Raw genomic sequence first — 18,204 nt, 5'->3', positions numbered from 1 at the left:
AAATGAAAACTGCAGCCAGAAACATAAAGATAAAGCAGTGCAGCCTCTGTTCTGTCCTTCTTTTCCATCTGAAAAGAAACCACATCAGTGTCGCCACTAAGAATGGGAACAGGAAGTCGGCATGTCAAAATAAGAGCAGTCCAAACTGAGAGAAAAGGATGGAGTGTGAACGCAGCCTGATGACTGCAGGTCGGTTTGAAGCTGAATGTTTGAGGAGGGGAAGTGTCAGCCGACGCCCCCTGCTGGACCAGTCAGGCACCAGAACCACTGATGCTTCCTGTCTGAATGTAAACACATGATGTCATCGAGTCCTGACTCATCATCTTCTCCCTCAAACAGCTCCATTATTCTTCTGCTCACGCATATTATTCACATCATTTTAGTAAAATCAGTGAAAATATACAATAAAATATAGGAAATATAAGCAAAATGTGTAAAGACACATTCAAAAGTATATTAAGTAGTTGAAAACCTCACGTGGGACATTTTTCTGGACATTTACTTTCACTTCAAGTTCATTTTTCTAAAATCATTCAGGTTGTTTTTCACTGCATACTTTGACCCTGTCTGCACTAGTACTTTGACCCTGTCTGCACTAGTACTTTGACCCTGTCTGCACTAGTACTTTGACCCTGTCTGCATTAGTACTTTGACCCTGTATGCACTAGTACTTTGACCCTGTATGCACTAGTACTTTGACCCTGTCTGCATTAGTACTTTGACCCTGTCTGCACTAGTACTTTGACCCTGTCTGCACTAGTACTTTGACCCTGTATGCACTAGTACTTTGACCCTGTCTGCATTAGTACTTTGACCCTGTCTGCACTAGTACTTTGACCCTGTCTGCATTAGTACTTTGACCCTGTCTGCACTAGTACTTTGACCCTGTCTGCATTAGTACTTTGACCCTGTCTGCATTAGTACTTTGACCCTGTATGCACTAGTACCTTGACCCTGTATGCACTAGTACTTTGACCCTGTATGCACTAGTACTTTGACCCTGTATGCACTAGTACTTTGACCCTGTCTGCATTAGTACTTTGACCCTGTCTGCATTAGTACTTTGACCCTGTATGCACTGCATACTTTGACCCTGTCTGCATTAGTACTTTGACCCTGTCTGCATTAGTACTTTGACCCTGTCTCCACTAGTACTTTGACCCTGTATGCACTAGTACTTTGACCCTGTATGCACTAGTACTTTGACCCTGTATGCACTAGTACTTTGACCCTGTCTGCATTAGTACTTTGACCCTGTATGCACTAGTACGTTGACCCTGTCTGCATTAGTACCTTGACCCTGTCTGCATTAGTACTTTGACCCTGTATGCACTGCATACTTTGACCCTGTATGCACTGCATACTTTGACCCTGTATGCACTAGTACTTTGACCCTGTATGCACTAGTACTTTGACCCTGTCTGCATTAGTACTTTGACCCTGTCTGCATTAGTACTTTGACCCTGTCTGCATTAGTACTTTGACCCTGTCTGCATTAGTACTTTGACCCTGTCTGCATTAGTACCTTGGCCCTGTCTGCATTAGTACTTTGACCCTGTATGCACTAGTACTTTGACCCTGTATGCACTAGTACTTTGACCCTGTCTGCATTAGTACTTTGACCCTGTATGCACTAGTACTTTGACCCTGTCTGGACTAGTACTTTGACCCTGTATGTACTAGTACTTTGACCCTGTATGTACTAGTACAGTTCCCTTCATGGGAAGAAACAAAACCAAAATAATAATAACAACAACAACAACAACAACAACAACAACAACAACACCACCAAAGTAGGCGGGTCAGACAGCAGGGGGCGACGTGACGACTTCCTGTCCTCATGTGGAGATATATGGACATATGGGATGTTACAGAACAGAGAGGAACACACAGCAGATTAGCCTGTGAACTCAGCTGTTACTTACTCTTCAGCTCTTTGCTTCGGTTGAGACCTTCTGAAAACAGAATAGACTCGTAAACATCGACACATTTTCACACGCGACGCCACTTCACTGTCTTTGTTCTGCTCTTTGTGTTGAGAGTAGAATACAAGCCTCACATGTAAGAGGCCATGGTTTCTGTAGCTCCGCCCACTAAAGCCCCATCTCTATCTGCTCCATCCATCCAAACATCAGGATCATTTACAACGTGAGGAAATGATCCTTGAACAACGATCACATGACACTTCCTCACAGTGATGACGTCACGTCTCAGATATTCAGTGTTACAGCGGATGGACCGACCCACCGCAAGGAGACCGGATCAGCTCACTCACTTGACTTGACGGGGGGTTTGAGCTCCTCGCCGTCCGGCCGGCTCGTGTCCACGTGGACCAGCAGGTGTGTGAGGCGTCTCACTCTGGAGTTAAAGATGGCCGCCCGGCTCTTACAGCGGCGGGCCGACTCGGCGTTAACCAGGTACTCACTGAGGAGCCAGGACAGAGGGCTGGGCGCCGAGGATTCTGGGTATAGCGAGAGGGAGAAGAGAGTGCATGTGTGAGCTGCTGGTTCCATCTTTTTGAGGACCTGTGTGTGTGTGTGTGTGTGTGTGCACACCTGACAGTGTGATGCTGTGGACGATGGGGGTGATCAGAGCTTCCCAGCAGGTTCGACCCAGAGCTTCAGCCGCCTCGGCGTCCGGCAGGAACCGATCAGCAAACATCTGCTCGTGTCTCAGAGCGCTGTTCAGCCTGAACACAGACACATGGACACTCAGTTTACTGCACCGGCAACCGTAACACTGGTGTATTAAACATGTACTTGTAGCAGCAGTATCATTACGGTACGTACTTGTTGAAGAGCTGCAGCAGCTGCGTCTTGTCCTCCATCACCTCCTGACACCAGGTGTGGGCCTTGGTGCTGTAGAACAGGTAAGTTCGACAGCACAGCTGCTCCTTAAACACCGGCCAGAACGTTGGCTTCGGACCCAGAACCTCGAAACCATGGACCCGAGTGTCGATACCGCCCTGTTAGAGAGAGGAGGCGTCAGTAGATGGAGGGGCGGGGTCAGCGTATCAGGGTGGGGCAGTACTGACCTGTTGACATCTCTTGACCCTGATCTGGATGATGGACCAGAACCGGGTCGCGTTCTCCAGGAGAACCACCCGGCTAGCCGACGGAGTCACGTTCACCTGACGGGGAACCAGATAGACCTGTTATTAGTCTGCTCCTACATCATCAGTACTGATGGATTATGTGGACGAGGAGGAGGAGGAGACTCACCGTGTTCAGCTCGGTGTTGATGTTGGTGGGGTCGTCTCCTCCCAGGATCAGGACCCGAGCCGGCATGTAGCTGGAGTCCTCACTGGCCACCTGGATGGCCAGTTGTCTAAACACACGACAGGAACAGAGCTTCATGTCCAACTACACCGTCAGCACCACCGTCAGCGTGCTGTACCTGATCCCTGTCCAACTACACCGTCAGCCTGCTGTCCCTGATCCCTGTCCAACTACACCGTCAGCACCACCGTCAGCCTGCTGTACCTGATCCCTGTCCAACTACACCGTCAGCCTGGTGTCCCTGATCCCTGTCCAACTACACCGTCAGCACCACCGTCAGCGTGCTGTACCTGATCCCTGTCCAACTACACCGTCAGCCTGCTGTACCTGATCCCTGTGCAACTACACCGTCAGCCTGCTGTACCTAATCCCTGTGCAACTACACCGTCAGCCTGCTGTACCTGATCCCTGTGCAACTACACCGTCAGCCTGCTGTACCTGATCCCTGTTTAACTACACCGTCAGCCTGCTGTACCTGATCCCTGTTTAACTACACCGTCAGCCTGCTGTACCTGATCCCTGTTTAACTACACCGTCGGCACCACCATCAGCCTGCTGTACCTGATCCCTGTTTAACTACACCGTCAGCCTGCTGTACCTAATCCCTGTTTAACTACACTGTCGGCACCACCGTCAGCCTGCTGTACCTGATCCCTGTTTAACTACACCGTCGGCACCACCGTCAGCCTGCTGTACCTGATCCCTGTTTAACTACACCGTCAGCCTGCTGTACCTGATCCCTGTTTAACTACACCGTCAGCACCACCGTCAGCCTGCTGTACCTGATCCCTGTTTAACTACACCGTCAGCACCACCGTCAGCCTGCTGTACCTGATCCCTGTTTAACTACACCGTCAGCCTGCTGTACCTGATCCCTGTTTAACTACATCGTCAGCCTGCTGTACCTGATCCCTGTTTAACTACACCGTCAGCCTGCTGTACCTGATCCCTGTCCAACTACACCGTCAGCACCACCGTCAGCCTGCTGTCCCTGATCCCTGTCCAACTACACCGTCAGCACCACCGTCAGCCTGTTGTACCTGATCCCTGTTCAACTACACCGTCAGCCTGCTGTACCTGATCCCTGTCCAACTACACCGTCAGCCTGCTGTCCCTGATCCCTGTCCAACTACACCGTCAGCCTGCTGTACCTGATCCCTGTGCAACTACACCGTCAGCCTGCTGTACCTGATCCCTGTTTAACTACACCGTCAGCCTGCTGTACCTGATCCCTGTTTAACTACACCATCGGCACCACCGTCAGCCTGCTGTACCTGATCCCTGTTTAACAACACCGTCGGCACCACCGTCAGCCTGCTGTACCTGATCCCTGTTTAACTACACCGTCAGCACCACCGTCAGCCTGCTGTACCTGATCCCTGTTTAACTACACCGTCAGCCTGCTGTACCTAATCCCTGTTTAACTACACCGTCGGCACCACCGTCAGCCTGCTGTACCTGATCCCTGTTTAACTACACCGTCGGCACCACCGTCAGCCTGCTGTACCTGATCCCTGTTTAACTACACCGTCAGCACCACCGTCAGCCTGCTGTACCTGATCCCTGTTTAACTACACCGTCAGCCTGCTGTACCTGATCCCTGTTTAACTACATCGTCAGCCTGCTGTACCTGATCCCTGTTTAACTACACCGTCAGCCTGCTGTACCTGATCCCTGTCCAACTACACCGTCAGCACCACCGTCAGCCTGCTGTACCTGATCCCTGTTTAACTACACCGTCAGCCTGCTGTACCTGATCCCTGTTTAACTACACCGTCAGCCTGCTGTACCTGATCCCTGTCCAACTACACCATCAGCACCACCGTCAGCCTGTTGTACCTGATCCCTGTTCAACTACACCGTCAGCCTGCTGTACCTGATCCCTGTCCAACTACACCGTCAGCCTGCTGTCCCTGATCCCTGTCCAACTACACCGTCAGCCTGCTGTACCTGATCCCTGTTTAACTACACCGTCAGCCTGCTGTCCCTGATCCCTGTCCAACTACACCGTCAGCCTGCTGTACCTGATCCCTGTTTAACTACACCGTCAGCCTGCTGTACCTGATCCCTGTTTAACTACACCGTCAGCCTGCTGTACCTGATCCCTGTCCAACTACACCGTCAGCACCACCGTCAGCCTGTTGTACCTGATCCCTGTTCAACTACACCGTCAGCCTGCTGTACCTGATCCCTGTTTAACTACACCGTCAGCACCACCGTCAGCCTGCTGTACCTGATCCCTGTCCAACTACACCATCAGCCTGCTGTCCCTGATCCCTGTCCAACTACACCGTCAGCCTGCTGTCCCTGATCCCTGTCCAACTACACCGTCAGCCTGCTGTACCTGATCCCTGTTTAACTACACCGTCAGCCTGCTGTCCCTGATCCCTGTCCAACTACACCGTCAGCCTGCTGTACCTGATCCCTGTTTAACTACACCGTCAGCCTGCTGTACCTGATCCCTGTTTAACTACACCGTCAGCCTGCTGTACCTGATCCCTGTTTAACTACACCGTCAGCCTGCTGTACCTGATGACGACTCCTTTGTGCATGTAGATGTTGATGAAATGCGAGCCGGTGCAGCCGTTGGACTCCCAGTAGGTTTTGGGGTTCTTGTCAGTCAGCTTGTTTGCTCGATGGTGATTGGACGAGACCTCCACCTTTTCCCAGCACTTGTCCTCCTTGAGCTCCACACTGGAGCCTGAACGCAGCACCAGTTACACCACATATAGTACTGTGTCTGTCTTTACAACGTGCACTGCAGTGTTAACATTTTATTGTGGGATTAACAGTATTATTGCAGTATTATTGCGGTATTAACAGTATTATTGCGGTATTATAACAGTATTAACAGTATGATTGCAGTATTAATAGTATTATTGCGGTATTAACAGTATTATTGCAGTATTAACAGTATAATTGCGGTATTAACAGTATAATTGCGGTATTATAACAGTATAGTATGATTGCAGTTTTAATGGTATTACTGCAGTATTATTGTATTATCAAGCGTATTATTGTGGGATTAGTTCTCAAACGTCACCTTGGCAGAGGTTCCTGAGGAACACGTCGAAGAAGGGGATGTTGATCGCTTGATGGCTGCGACGATGCTCCTCGATCTGACCCAACACCATCTGACAGGAAACAGGAAGTCGTTTGTTGTTGACTGTTTTAGTCACATGAACAGCTTCATATTAGCTTCAGTAGACAGTTATAGGGTTGTCACGATACTAAAATTTTCAACTCGATACCGATACTCAGGAAAATATTCGATACTCGATACCATTTTCGATACCACAAGGATGAAAAAAAGACCTCAAAATTTAAAAGAAATATTTTTATTAACAAAACAAATGCAAAAATAACAAGTTTCAGGTCTGAGGTAGTGCAAAAAATAAATAAATAAAATAAACAATAACAATTGGAACAATATTTTGAGGTTGTAAATATTAGGCAAGCCTGATAAAAACTAAATTAACTTAAGTGTTCCTTCCTTGGCTATGCTTTATATACATAACAATAAACTAAATGACACTAGCCAAACCAGTTAACATGAACATTACACTGTTGAAATGCTGTATTCTCAGCAGCTGCACCTGTTACAAAAAAAGTGGTGGTATCGATACTTTTGAAAATGAGTATCGTATCCGGATACAATATTTTAGTATCGATACTTTTTTGAGTTTCGATACTTTTGACAACCCTAGACAGTTATAAATCATTTTCATTATTTCATGTGGTTGTGTGTGTTTTTATAAATCGTTTTTTAAAGGTGATGTTGACACCAGAGCCATAGACGGTGGTGCATTCACGGCCCCGTTTCAGGGTAGGACTGTGTGACAAAGATGTTGTCACTAACAGACAGCACCTGGTAAAACACTCACACCTGGTCATCCTCATCCACACACACGCCCACCCATTCTTCCCTCTGTATTTGTAGTGAGTGCACGCACCGCAATAAATTAGTTTCAATCCAGATTTACAATTTCACAATAATTCGATAATTTCATATAAAAGACACATTAGTTCATTATTTTGTTTAATTTGTTTTTTTGGATCTCACGAATCTTTGAGTTTGTCCTTTCACAGCTTCAGGGTGTGAACCAGAGCTGAAGCTGAGTGCTTCCTTTATAGGAGGGAGGGGGAGCACACTCAGGTGGGATGATTCTGGGAGATACCATGTCTGATTGAGTGAGAGGTAAATTGTGTTTACTGTTAAAACTACATAATTTATTTATGAGATTTCAGGGTGACGGTAGTATTTTGGCATGGATTGGGTTAATTGACTGAGAACAGTTGGTTGGTCTGGAGGGAGGGGCTGAGCATAAATAAGCCTGTGGCCACCACTGGCCTCGGGAGAGAGCTGAACCAGTCTGAAGGTGGAAGTCTGTGTGGTAATATAATTTTTGCCCTTTTCCTGTTGGCAGCAGAAGACAGCAGCTTTCCTCAAAGCATATCTACGACTCCAGTCATCGATTCTTTATTTTTGAAAGAACCCTTTTTGTGACAGACTGCATACCTGGATGCATCCTGCCAGAACGCTGGTGGTCATCTTCTTGTAGAGGCTGGCGTACTTCTCACAGTCGGTGATGAGGTCACGCAACTCTGTGACCAGCAGCAGGTTGGTGCTGTGTTTGTCTAGAGCTTTCACCAGCGCCTCCTTGGTCCCCAGGCGACACATCACTACCGCGTAGTCCTTGTTCAGGGATGCCAGCCGGTACAGGAAGCGGATAAACGGCTGGACCACCTGAACAACCAATCACAGGAGGTTAACCTATGTCACCGCGTGTTCTCAGTCCACCTCCTCCGGGTTCGTACCGACCTCTCTGTCGTTGACGAACGCCGTCATGGAGGACAGGCAGGGCTCGATGCTCTCGTGCCATGGCAGCATGTCTTCCCGGTAGTTGTCCAGGAACTTGTTCAGGATCCTGCAGGAAACAAACAGCCAATCAGACGAGCTCCAAAGCACCTTCGTCATAATCGTCACCGGGGTCAAAGGTCGCAGGCTGAAGTTGGTCAATACCTGAGGATGGAGAGCTGGATGGCCCGGTCGGCTCGGTGCTGCTCCATCAGACGAACCAGATCCTGATAGGTGTCCCGACTGTGAGTCACCTGAGCAAACCATCAGAGTTTAGTACAGGACGCAAGTAAATGTACTCAGTTTTTAGTCTGCAAGTGGACATGTATGCAGTAATCTGATGTCTCTCTACTTGAGTTCATGTGATATAGTACAGTAAAGTATAGTTTAGTAAAGTATACTTTACTATAGAAAAGTATAGTATAGTAAAGTATAGTACAGTAAATTATATATAAGTATAGTAAAGTATAGACAACTATAGCATAGTCTAGTACAGTAAAGTATAGTATAGTAAAGTACAGTAAAGTACAGTAAAGTATAGTAAAGTAAAGTATATATAAGTATAGTATAGTAAAGTAAAGTATAGTAAAGTAAAGTATATATAAGTATATGGTATAGTAAAGTAGAGTTTAGTATAGAAAAGTGTGGTATAGTAAAGTATAGTAAAGTTTAGTATAGCATAGTATGGTACAGTAAAGCATAGTATATACAAGTATAGTAATGTTTAGTATAGCATAGTATGGTACAGTATAGTATATACAAGTATAGTATAGTAAAGTATAGCATAGAATAGTACAGTAAAGTATATATAAGTATAGTAAAGTATAGTTTAGTACAGTAAAGTAAGGTATACTATAGTATAGTATATATAAGTATTGTAAAGTTTAGTATAGTATAGTAATAATAAGAGGGAGCGGGTACCTGGCTACGCTCCTCCTCCAGCTGGGAGGCGTCGTCACACAGCAGCTGCTCCAGAGTCTGGATCACCTCCTTGGTGGCCGTCAGCTCCTTCAGACTCACCACCAACATCTGCAGCTCCGTGTCCTTGAAGTCCAGCTGCTCGTGGCACTCTGAGGAGAGCCGGACCCCGGAGGATCAACATTACTCTGCATATCACAGAGTCCCATTTGAAAGGTGTGATGTGCCAATGATGTAACGTGTGGCGGGGGTCATGTGATGCGCGGCGCGCTACCTTTGCTCTCCAACTTGTGCACCATGGAGATGTGGTTGAGGGCAATGATGGCCAGCATGGTCTCGGCTCGGGACGGCGTCAGACACTTCTTGAGGATGGCGGTGACGTCAGCGGCCACCAGCTGCTCCGCCAGGCTCTTGTGGTTGGAGATGAGCATGATGATGACCAGTAGGCCGTTACGCACCGACGGCATGCAGCTGCACAGGAGGCAGGAGAGTCAGAGACCAGGAGCCAGGCGGCAGGAGAGTCAGAGACCAGAGCCAGACCACCTGGAGGGAGTCGAGACTCTGACGCCGCAGCAAAGGGAACTTACCCTGTGGTCTGGAGCATGAGGTCGATGGCGGCGGGGACGGCTCCCAGCAGGCCCTTGGAGCCTTCGGGAGTGGCTGAGCCGATGCTGGCAAAGATCTCCAGCATCATCTGTGTGCCGGACTCAGAGAGGGGGGGGCTGCTGCCGGCGCTGCGGAGGTCGTGTTTACTGGCACCGGAGATCACCTTCAGGGTCTAACAACATCAGCAACAACAACATCATCATCATCAGCATCGGCCTTCTCTGGGATTGAACTGGTTCATCCACGAGAAATAAATCATCATGATGCCAAACGTTTACCAGGAAAAGAAACTCTGAAATAGTGTTTTTGTGTCACATGACTTTAGTCCACAAGGTCAAATCAGCTGATCAGCACCAAACAGACATGTGTAGATTTATTATATGACTATAAAGTGATTGACTGGTTTAAACAATGACTGTTTACAGTTCTGTCTGTAATCAAATACACAGTAGAAGTGTGTATGAAGTGTGTACTAACACACAGCTTTGTGCTGCTTTCATCTTCAAATAAAAAAATGTCTCACGGCGAGCGCCAGCTGCTGGACGTGCGTGGCGGTGGAGAACTCCACCATGCAGGACAGCACCGCCTTGACTCCGCCCTCGGTGGCGAAGGAAACCCTCCACTCGTACTTCAGCATGAGGAGGTGGGTGAGTCTCAGCGTGCTGACTACCAGGTCTCTAGAGGACGAACCCAGCAGCTCCACCAGCAGCTTCAGCACCTTGTCCCTGGGGGGGACACACACAGGACATTCAGGACTACAGGAAACAGGACCACAGGAAGCAGGACTACCAATATCCACCCACCGGGTCCGTCTATTTCCCGGAACACACCACTCTCCAAGGTTAGTTGAACTACCCTGGAGCTGAGGCTCGGTGTATTTCCTGGAGCCCTCTACTGGCATGACCAGTCTCTGTACTGGTTTCTCACCGTATGGTCTGGGCCGAGTCGCTCCTCATGGAGTTCTTCTCCTGGGCCCCCTTCTCCTCCAGCAGCCTGGTGATGAAGAGGACGGCAGCCAGCTGCTGGACCTGGTCTGAGCCCGACCCCCCCTTCTTCAGGATGTCCACCACCTCCCCCAGCTTCTCCAACACCGTCTTCTTCCCCTGGACCCGCGGGTTGTTGAACACTACAAGGGGGGGCCGGACAGCAGGTTTAGAGACAGGACTAGGCATTAGCATTAGCAGAGGTGATCAGAAGGCGTTTTATCAATGATAACAGCGAAGCATCATTCAGACTTCTACAGCTTCATCAACGCTGCCCTTGAACCTTGTAACAGTTTCAGTTATTGTTATGACTGTCAGTGTAGCTGATCATTTTTATCCTCAGCTATTGTTTTATTGTTTTATTAAATGTTAGTGTCTTTCCTATGACTGTGCTTCTCTGTAATGTAAATGACCGTGTGTGTGGGCGGAGCTACACAGGTAGACCGACCTTTCATCTTGTCTTCCAGGTCTTCGGGGTATTTGCTGTCGTCCTCCGAGGGAAGCTCATTCTCTGTCTCCGAGCTGCCGCAACCTGAATCTACAGGAAGTTCCTTCTTTGCTTTCTTGGACACAGAGCCCATCGCCGAGGAAGACAACGTCGAGACCGACGACGAAGAGGACGAGGTCTGTCCTCCTCCTCCTCCTCCCCCAAGGCCGGACGAGCCCAGAGAGCTTTCAGCTGGAACACAAAGCAGTCAGACGAGTGGACGCATAAAAAAAACATACTTAAAATAAGTAGAGACGTCGGTGTGTCCTCACCCAGCAGCTCTTCGTCCTCCAGACTTCCTCCTCTTCTCCTCAGGTAATATTTAGAGAAGGTGTGAGAACACAGCAGGTCGCTGAGACACGACGACGGCAGCGTCTGCCTCAGGTAGTGAAGCAGCTTCTTCGCCACGTCTCCGGGGACAGACAGACCAATCAGAGACGAGTCGTCAAGCTCCGCCTCCTGCAGGACAGACAGACAGGCAGACATGTTCTCCTGACGAATACTATAATCGACCTGGTTTTCCCAGCATGCTCCTTGCCCGTGCTTCTCACCTGGTCGTCGAGGCTCTGCAGCAGGAGACCGTTGACCTCCTGCTGCTGTTTGACCTCCAGTTTCTTGATGAAGAAGAGGATCTCCCACCACTCGGCCCGACTCAGTGCCGGCGGCTCCAGGTGCAGACCCTCCGACAGGTATGGCAGCGAGTAGAGACCCCCGGGGGGCTTGGAGAAGAAGGTCTGACTCACTGGGGGGACAGAGGCAGACACAGGTCACCTGCTGGGCTCAGGTACACAGACAGGTGAGCTTCAGGTATGACCACCTGGTCTTACCGGTGGTGAGTTTGAGGGTCTCCGTCAGTGTGGATGCCTTCTCCTGCGTCTCCTTCTCAGCCTGGCTGCTGCTGCCGCTGCCCAGTATCTCCACCATGTGCCAGTGGACCCAGTAGGTCCTGGACAGGGAGTTCCAGAACACCTGAACACAATACACACACATTCAGGTACAGACCAGGATCTGGAAGGGTCAAACCGTTTCTCAGGGATCCAAACTGTAGACACATTCTGATGGTACTTCTCAATAACCAGGTTATTATGGTCTGTTTAAGAACCACAGGAAGAGGCTGACAGCTGGACTACTCTGGAACCAGGTCTGATGGTACTACTGGACTACTCTGGAACCAGGTATACACTCCAGCTGACTGCACCAACCAGGGGCCCAAAGTACCAGCTACTGCAGGTAGGACTACATCTTGCAGGTAGGACTACTACTACTATGGACAGGACCTAGATTAAGACCCTGACCCCTGTGGTTGACATTCCATGTAGAAGCGGCCGTTAGCATCAGTGCTGTGTTTCTCACCTGAACGGGTGGCGAGCCGTCGTTGCTGTAGCGAAACTCTCCTTCGTCTCCAGCGCTCACCTCCTCGTAATCCTCCAGCATGCGGACCATCATGCCGCTCTTCAGGTTGTCCTGGACGTACTCAACATAGGCCGAGCGGCTGGCAAAGTCGGAGCGCGTTTTGTATCCGTTACCCGTCTTCTTCTTTGGCGGCGTGGCGGCGGCGACGGGCGTGGCCACAGCGGAGGTGGCGGTGAGGACGACGGGCGAGGTGCAGAAACGAGGCTGGAAGATGGACCTCAGGACGGGGCGGGACGCCTCCTCCCCCAGCTCGTCCCCACCTCCTCCCAGGTGGTGGGCGGAGCCATCAGGGGACTGGCGGTTCCGGTCCCAGCCCATCACGCGTACCAGCTCTGAGATGAGGTTGGCCATGGCCATGGTGAAGTCGAACTCCCGCTGCACGCGGAGGTGGTCCGTCTGGTGGGCGGTGCTGGAGGAGGAGGACGCCGGGGAGGGGTTGGCTTCCTGTCTGTCCGTGTTAGGCTCTGCCCCCGCCGTGTTGAGTTTGTCCATCAACGACGTCACGCACAAATAACGCTTCACCAGAGAGAACAGCAGCTTCCCTGGAATCTGAGCACAGACGGACAAATATAATACTAATATCATTCATAACAACGATAACAATAACAACTAATCATAAACAATAATAACATTTAAAAATAAAAGTTCACAATCAAAATGCATCAGAATTAGTGGAATAAAATCTTTAAAAATATTATAATGATCATATGTTTGGCACCAGCTGTATTTATAAAAAAAGATTTTAACCTCTAAACACACATGATCAGAATTAGCATTCGGGCGCTGTGATTGGCCGGCGTCCCTGTTGGCAGAGGGACCTAGTGTGTTCCAGTCCAACCACTCGATGACTCATCATAACCAACCGCCTCAACCAGCAACGCAGGCTGTTGCCAGGGAAACCAGTGGATTCATAAGAAGGTGACAATAGCACAAAGAGACAGGCAGCTGATGGACCTGAAGACATGGACCCGGACCGGGATGCTGGTCTACCTGTGGCAGGTGGATCCCTTCAAAGGAGATGCCGTGCTCCTCCGAGGACGTGGTCTCTGCAAACAGCTCCAGCAGCGTGAAGCGGTTATCAAAGTCCATGTGCTGCTCGATGCCGTCCTGCTGACTCAGGGACAGTAGGACGTAGGCCCGACTCCCTGGAGGACAGACAGGGGGACACATGTCAGAGACAGACAGACAGGAGGACAGACAGGGGGACACATGTCAGAGACAGAGAGGAGGACAGACAGGGGGACACATGTCAGATACAGACAGACAAGAGGACAGACAGACAGGAGGACAGACAGGGGGACACATGTCAGATACAGACAGACAAGAGGACAGACAGACAGGAGGACAGACATGGGGACACATGTCAGAGACAGAGAGACAAGAGGACAGACAGACAGGAGGACAGACAGGGGGACACATGTCAGATACAGACAGACAAGAGGACAGACAGACAGGAGGACAGACAGGGGGACACATGTCAGAGACAGACAGACAGACAGGAGGACACATGTCAGATACAGACAGGAGGACAGATGGGGGGACATGGCATCAGAGACAGACAGACAGACAGGAGGACAGACAGGGGGACACATGTCAGAGACAGACAGGAGGACAGACGGGGACACGGCATCAGAGACAGACAGGAGGACAGACAGGGGGAGGGCACATGTCAGAGACAGCAAGAGGACAGACAGGGGGGACACATGTCAGAGACAGAGAGACAGACAGCAGAACGTAGGCCCGACTCCCTGGAGGACAGACAGGGGGACGTGGCGTCAGAGACAGACATGGGGACACATGTCAGATACAGACAGTCAGAAGCAGATAGACAAAGACAGACAGAGACAGACATGCAAAGACAGACAGACAGACAGTCTCTCTGCGATGCTTGAGACAGGTTGAGCTCCCCCTGCAGGAGCATCGTGGAATCGAACCTGAACATCAGTCGACTCATTCTGGTTCAGACACGTGAAACCACGATGAAGCAGACAAACAGTCCAGCTGATCACTGATCACCAGGCGGACAGAACCGTCACTGCTGTCATGAAAGGGATCCAGGATGACTCAGCATATTTCTGCCATCACAAACGCATGGTTCCTCTTCACTAATCAGACCAAACCAGCAGCGTCTCCACAGACAGACACTGTGTGTGTGTGTGTGTGTGTGTGTGTGTGTGTGTGTGTGTGTGTGTGTGTGTGTGTGTGTGTGTGTGTGTGTGTGTGTGTGTGTGGTGGACCGTGGCACCAGTGACTCATGGGAAAAAACTCCCAGCTGCTCCTCGCCCAGGATTCTTCTTCACATGTGACCAAAGAAATGAAAGTCTTTTAATTCAAACATGAAGAAGTTTTGGCCTCAAACTTGTGATCCAACAGGGTCACCGTGCACTCCGCCAACATGTGAGTAGTAGAAGAAGAAGTATGTGAAGCAGAAGAAGTAGTAGTGGTATGAAAGCCTTTTACATCCTCTGTGTTTAGAGAAACAGCTTGTTTCTAACGGAGGAAGCTGTTTCAGCCTCGAAGCTTAGCATAAAGGCTGGAAACAGGGGAGACCGTTAGCTTAGCATAAAGACTGGAAACAGGGGAACCATTAGCTTAGCATAAAGACTGGAAACAGAGGAACCGTTAGCTTAGCATAATGACGGGAAACCGAGGAACTGTTAGCTTAGCATACCGACTGGAAACAGGGGAACCGTTAGCTTAGCATAAAGACTGGAAACAGGGGAACCGTTAGCTTAGCATAAAGACTGTTAACAGGGGAGACCGTTAGCTTAGCATAAAGACTGGAAACAGGGGAACCGTTAGCTTAGCATAAAGACTGGAAATAGGGGAACCGTTAGCTTAGCATAAAGACTGGAAAAGCTGTGCTAGAGAGGAAGCTGTTGATCAGACCTACGTGACCACTTCATCTGTCAGCCAATTAGAGAGCTGTGTGTGCTCTGTACGCACCTGCGTCGTGCGAGGCGAGCGCTCGCAGCATCTTGCCGGCGCTGCGTCGGGTCTGCGTCTCCTTGTTGCACAGCAGCTCCATCAGCAGGTTGAGGGCGCCGGTCTCCTTGAAGACGCCGACCAGCGAGCCGATGCCGGCGTAGGCGCTCAGCACGTGGATTGTGTGGGTGATGCTGATGGAGAAGTCGCTCTTCTTGGCCATCTGCTTCCGGGCTCGCCGCACCAGGTTCTTCACGTCCTCCTTCATGTCCGACAGCTCCACCTCATCGAAGGTGACGTCTGTGGGGAACTCGCCGCCGCTCCCTGGACCTCCGTCCGACTCCTCGCCGTGCTGCGCCTCCTGCTGCAGGGGGCGCTGTGAGTCTGTTTTCCTCTTGCCCAGCAGGGTGGGGCAGTTGGCGTACACGTCCTCCGTCGACATCCACATCAGGATGTTCTCCGGCTTGCTCTCTCCAGACGCAGAGCTGCCGGACCCGTCCACGCTGGAGCCGCCGCCCGCTCCACCCCCCTCACTGGCTCCGCCCCCAGAGCTGGAGCCGTCGTCGATGACGACGAGACACCAGCGGATCAGGTACTCCGTCTGGCCGTCGTGGTTGCGGCGCTGGCGGATCAGCTCCTCCGGGTACGCCTGCAGTCTGGGACCGAGCTGGACCAGCAGGTTCCCGTTGCGGCGTTCGCCCACCATGGTCGCTGAGGAGACACCCGGCATGGTTATTGGAGGTTATCAACAGTAGGTGTTTGATACAAGTCTGTCCACTTTAAACTATAGTTATGGACACAATAATAATAAACAGGGTTCCTTCACCTTCTCCAAAGTCACACTCAAGCACTTTCCAAGCATTTCCATGCTTTTCCAGCCCCTTCCAGCTGTGGTAAACTCCATATTTGTATCAATCCAATGGTCAGTATTCAGTCTACTTATTATGTCACTTGTTCATCACATTAAATGAGATGTTATTGTCCTCTAAACAACCAACATGATGTTTGGAGACAGCTTTTTACAGAAGGACCACAAATGAAAGGAAAACTAATTCCACTAACAGATCCACAGAAATATAATCACCAACTATTTTCATCATCTGTTCATCATCAAAAGTCATTTTTCATAAAGAAATGTCAGAAAATGCTGTTTTCAGTCCCTCAGATATGGAGATCTTCTTTTCTCTGTTCTATCATAGATGTCATCACATACAACACACATTTCAAGACCTTTAGTCTGAATCCAAATACTTTTCAAACCTTGAAAACACCACACTAAAATTCAAGGGTTTTCAAGGGTTTCAAGCACCCGTACCAACCCTACCAACAACAACAATACTGTAACTTGTTCAGCTTCTTCTTATTTATCATGTCTTTCATCATTTCTGAAATATAACCTTTGAATATGTATCTTTTTTAATGAGTTGTTCTGGTTATTAACTGCAGCGTCATCACTTCCTCCTTAGCCCGTCGGTGGTCAAGCTACAGAACGTCACACCAAACTCCATGTGATTATCTGCACATTATACAATATCAACTTTGAGAAGTAGAAGGTAGCAGAAACAAGTACATGTACCTCAAAGGATGTGTACTTGTGTACTACAGTACGTGAGTTGATGTACGTGACGTCCCACCATTGATGAGTATCGTTACATATTATGAATAAGAGATCGACTTTATCTGGAAACAGAAACCTTGGTGTGAACAGTGAACACGTGTTAACGACGGTTCCTCTTTCTGAACCCGCGCGGCGTCACGATGACGATGATGATGAGGTGCTGCTGCTGGGCGTGGGTCAGTTAGCTTCACCGGGGCTCAGGCTAATAACTGCTAACACGTTAGCCGACAACACAAACAGAACGGCATCCATCGTGACGTCGCCAGCTCGCTAACGGCCGTGAAGTTGTGTGACGTCAGTAAATACGGCGCTGTAACGTTACCTGAACGCGGCAGACAGCCGGGGCTAACCCACGGCGGCTAACGTTAGCTCTGCTCGGGGTTTTCACTTCATCACACAACTTCTGCTAGCTAGCTGGTTAACGACCTAAGAACATCATTTAAAAATCTCCAGATTTTAAAGAGGTACCGTGAACATGTACACACCTGTACACACTCCGTACCAAACTACACCCGTCTGATAAAACACACCTTCTGTAGCCGGGATTCCGCTGACCTGTCACCTGTGAGACCAGCACGGTCTGATGGGGCAATGATAAAAAAAAAACACCCGACCCCCCGTTGAATGTGAACTAACTCCCGGATTAAACGCCGTCTGGTCGGTTATGTTGAAGCCGAACTGGGGAGTGCATGCCGGGGACCCGAGACAGTATCTCAAATGCAAAGTTACGATTTACATATCAGAGGCTAGACGGATAGTTGCTCTTCATTAGTATGTTTCTGAACGCAGTCTGGCGTGTGGTTCCGTCAGTGCAACACGTCCCGGTGTGAACGAACCTCTGGATGTCCGCGGCGAGGAGCCGGGGTGGGCCTGCCCACATATCCGCTCGGGGAAGTCGGGAAGTCGGCTCCGCTGGCGCGCGCGCGCGCACACACACACACACACACACACACACACACACACACACACACACACACACACACACGCACACACACACACACACGCACACACACACACACACACACACACACACACACACACACACACACACACACACACACACACACACACACACACACACACACACACACACACAGGTGAGTTCGTCTTCTTACCTG

General features: G+C 49.7%; 1 protein-coding gene across 3 annotated transcripts in view; it reads right to left on the bottom strand.

The window, feature by feature from the left end:
- cul9 (cullin 9) overlaps positions 1-18,204 on the bottom strand; it is a 32,354-nt gene that overhangs the window by 13,963 nt on the left and 187 nt on the right. Inside the window, exons 1-24 of one of the 3 annotated variants that reach the window (XM_084021399.1) lie at positions 18,202-18,204; positions 15,490-16,179; positions 13,534-13,688; positions 12,484-13,092; positions 11,958-12,099; positions 11,682-11,872; positions 11,403-11,589; positions 11,092-11,322; positions 10,588-10,786; positions 10,184-10,385; positions 9,642-9,832; positions 9,329-9,525; positions 9,058-9,206; positions 8,302-8,390; positions 8,101-8,206; positions 7,798-8,025; positions 6,322-6,412; positions 5,808-5,979; positions 3,222-3,327; positions 3,035-3,130; positions 2,790-2,965; positions 2,556-2,689; positions 2,276-2,461; positions 1,926-1,952 (exon numbers count right to left, since the gene is read on the bottom strand). The exon at positions 18,202-18,204 is cut by the window's right edge and continues 187 nt beyond it. In XM_084021399.1, the coding sequence (XP_083877525.1) occupies positions 1,926-1,952; positions 2,276-2,461; positions 2,556-2,689; positions 2,790-2,965; positions 3,035-3,130; positions 3,222-3,327; positions 5,808-5,979; positions 6,322-6,412; positions 7,798-8,025; positions 8,101-8,206; positions 8,302-8,390; positions 9,058-9,206; positions 9,329-9,525; positions 9,642-9,832; positions 10,184-10,385; positions 10,588-10,786; positions 11,092-11,322; positions 11,403-11,589; positions 11,682-11,872; positions 11,958-12,099; positions 12,484-13,092; positions 13,534-13,688; positions 15,490-16,179; positions 18,202-18,204 (4,557 nt within the window). Of the gene's footprint in view, positions 1-1,925; positions 1,956-2,275; positions 2,462-2,555; positions 2,690-2,789; positions 2,966-3,034; positions 3,131-3,221; positions 3,328-5,807; positions 5,980-6,321; positions 6,413-7,797; positions 8,026-8,100; positions 8,207-8,301; positions 8,391-9,057; positions 9,207-9,328; positions 9,526-9,641; positions 9,833-10,183; positions 10,386-10,587; positions 10,787-11,091; positions 11,323-11,402; positions 11,590-11,681; positions 11,873-11,957; positions 12,100-12,483; positions 13,093-13,533; positions 13,689-15,489; positions 16,180-18,201 lie in introns of all 3 variants that reach the window. The other 2 variants (XM_084021398.1, XM_084021400.1) reach the window with 2 other exon arrangements.

This window comes from Eutrigla gurnardus (assembly GCF_963514095.1).
Source record: "Eutrigla gurnardus genome assembly, chromosome: 11".
Taxonomy (NCBI): domain Eukaryota; kingdom Metazoa; phylum Chordata; class Actinopteri; order Perciformes; family Triglidae; genus Eutrigla; species Eutrigla gurnardus.
Note: the sequence above shows the minus strand (reverse complement) of the source record. Positions and strands in the feature narration are given on the sequence as shown.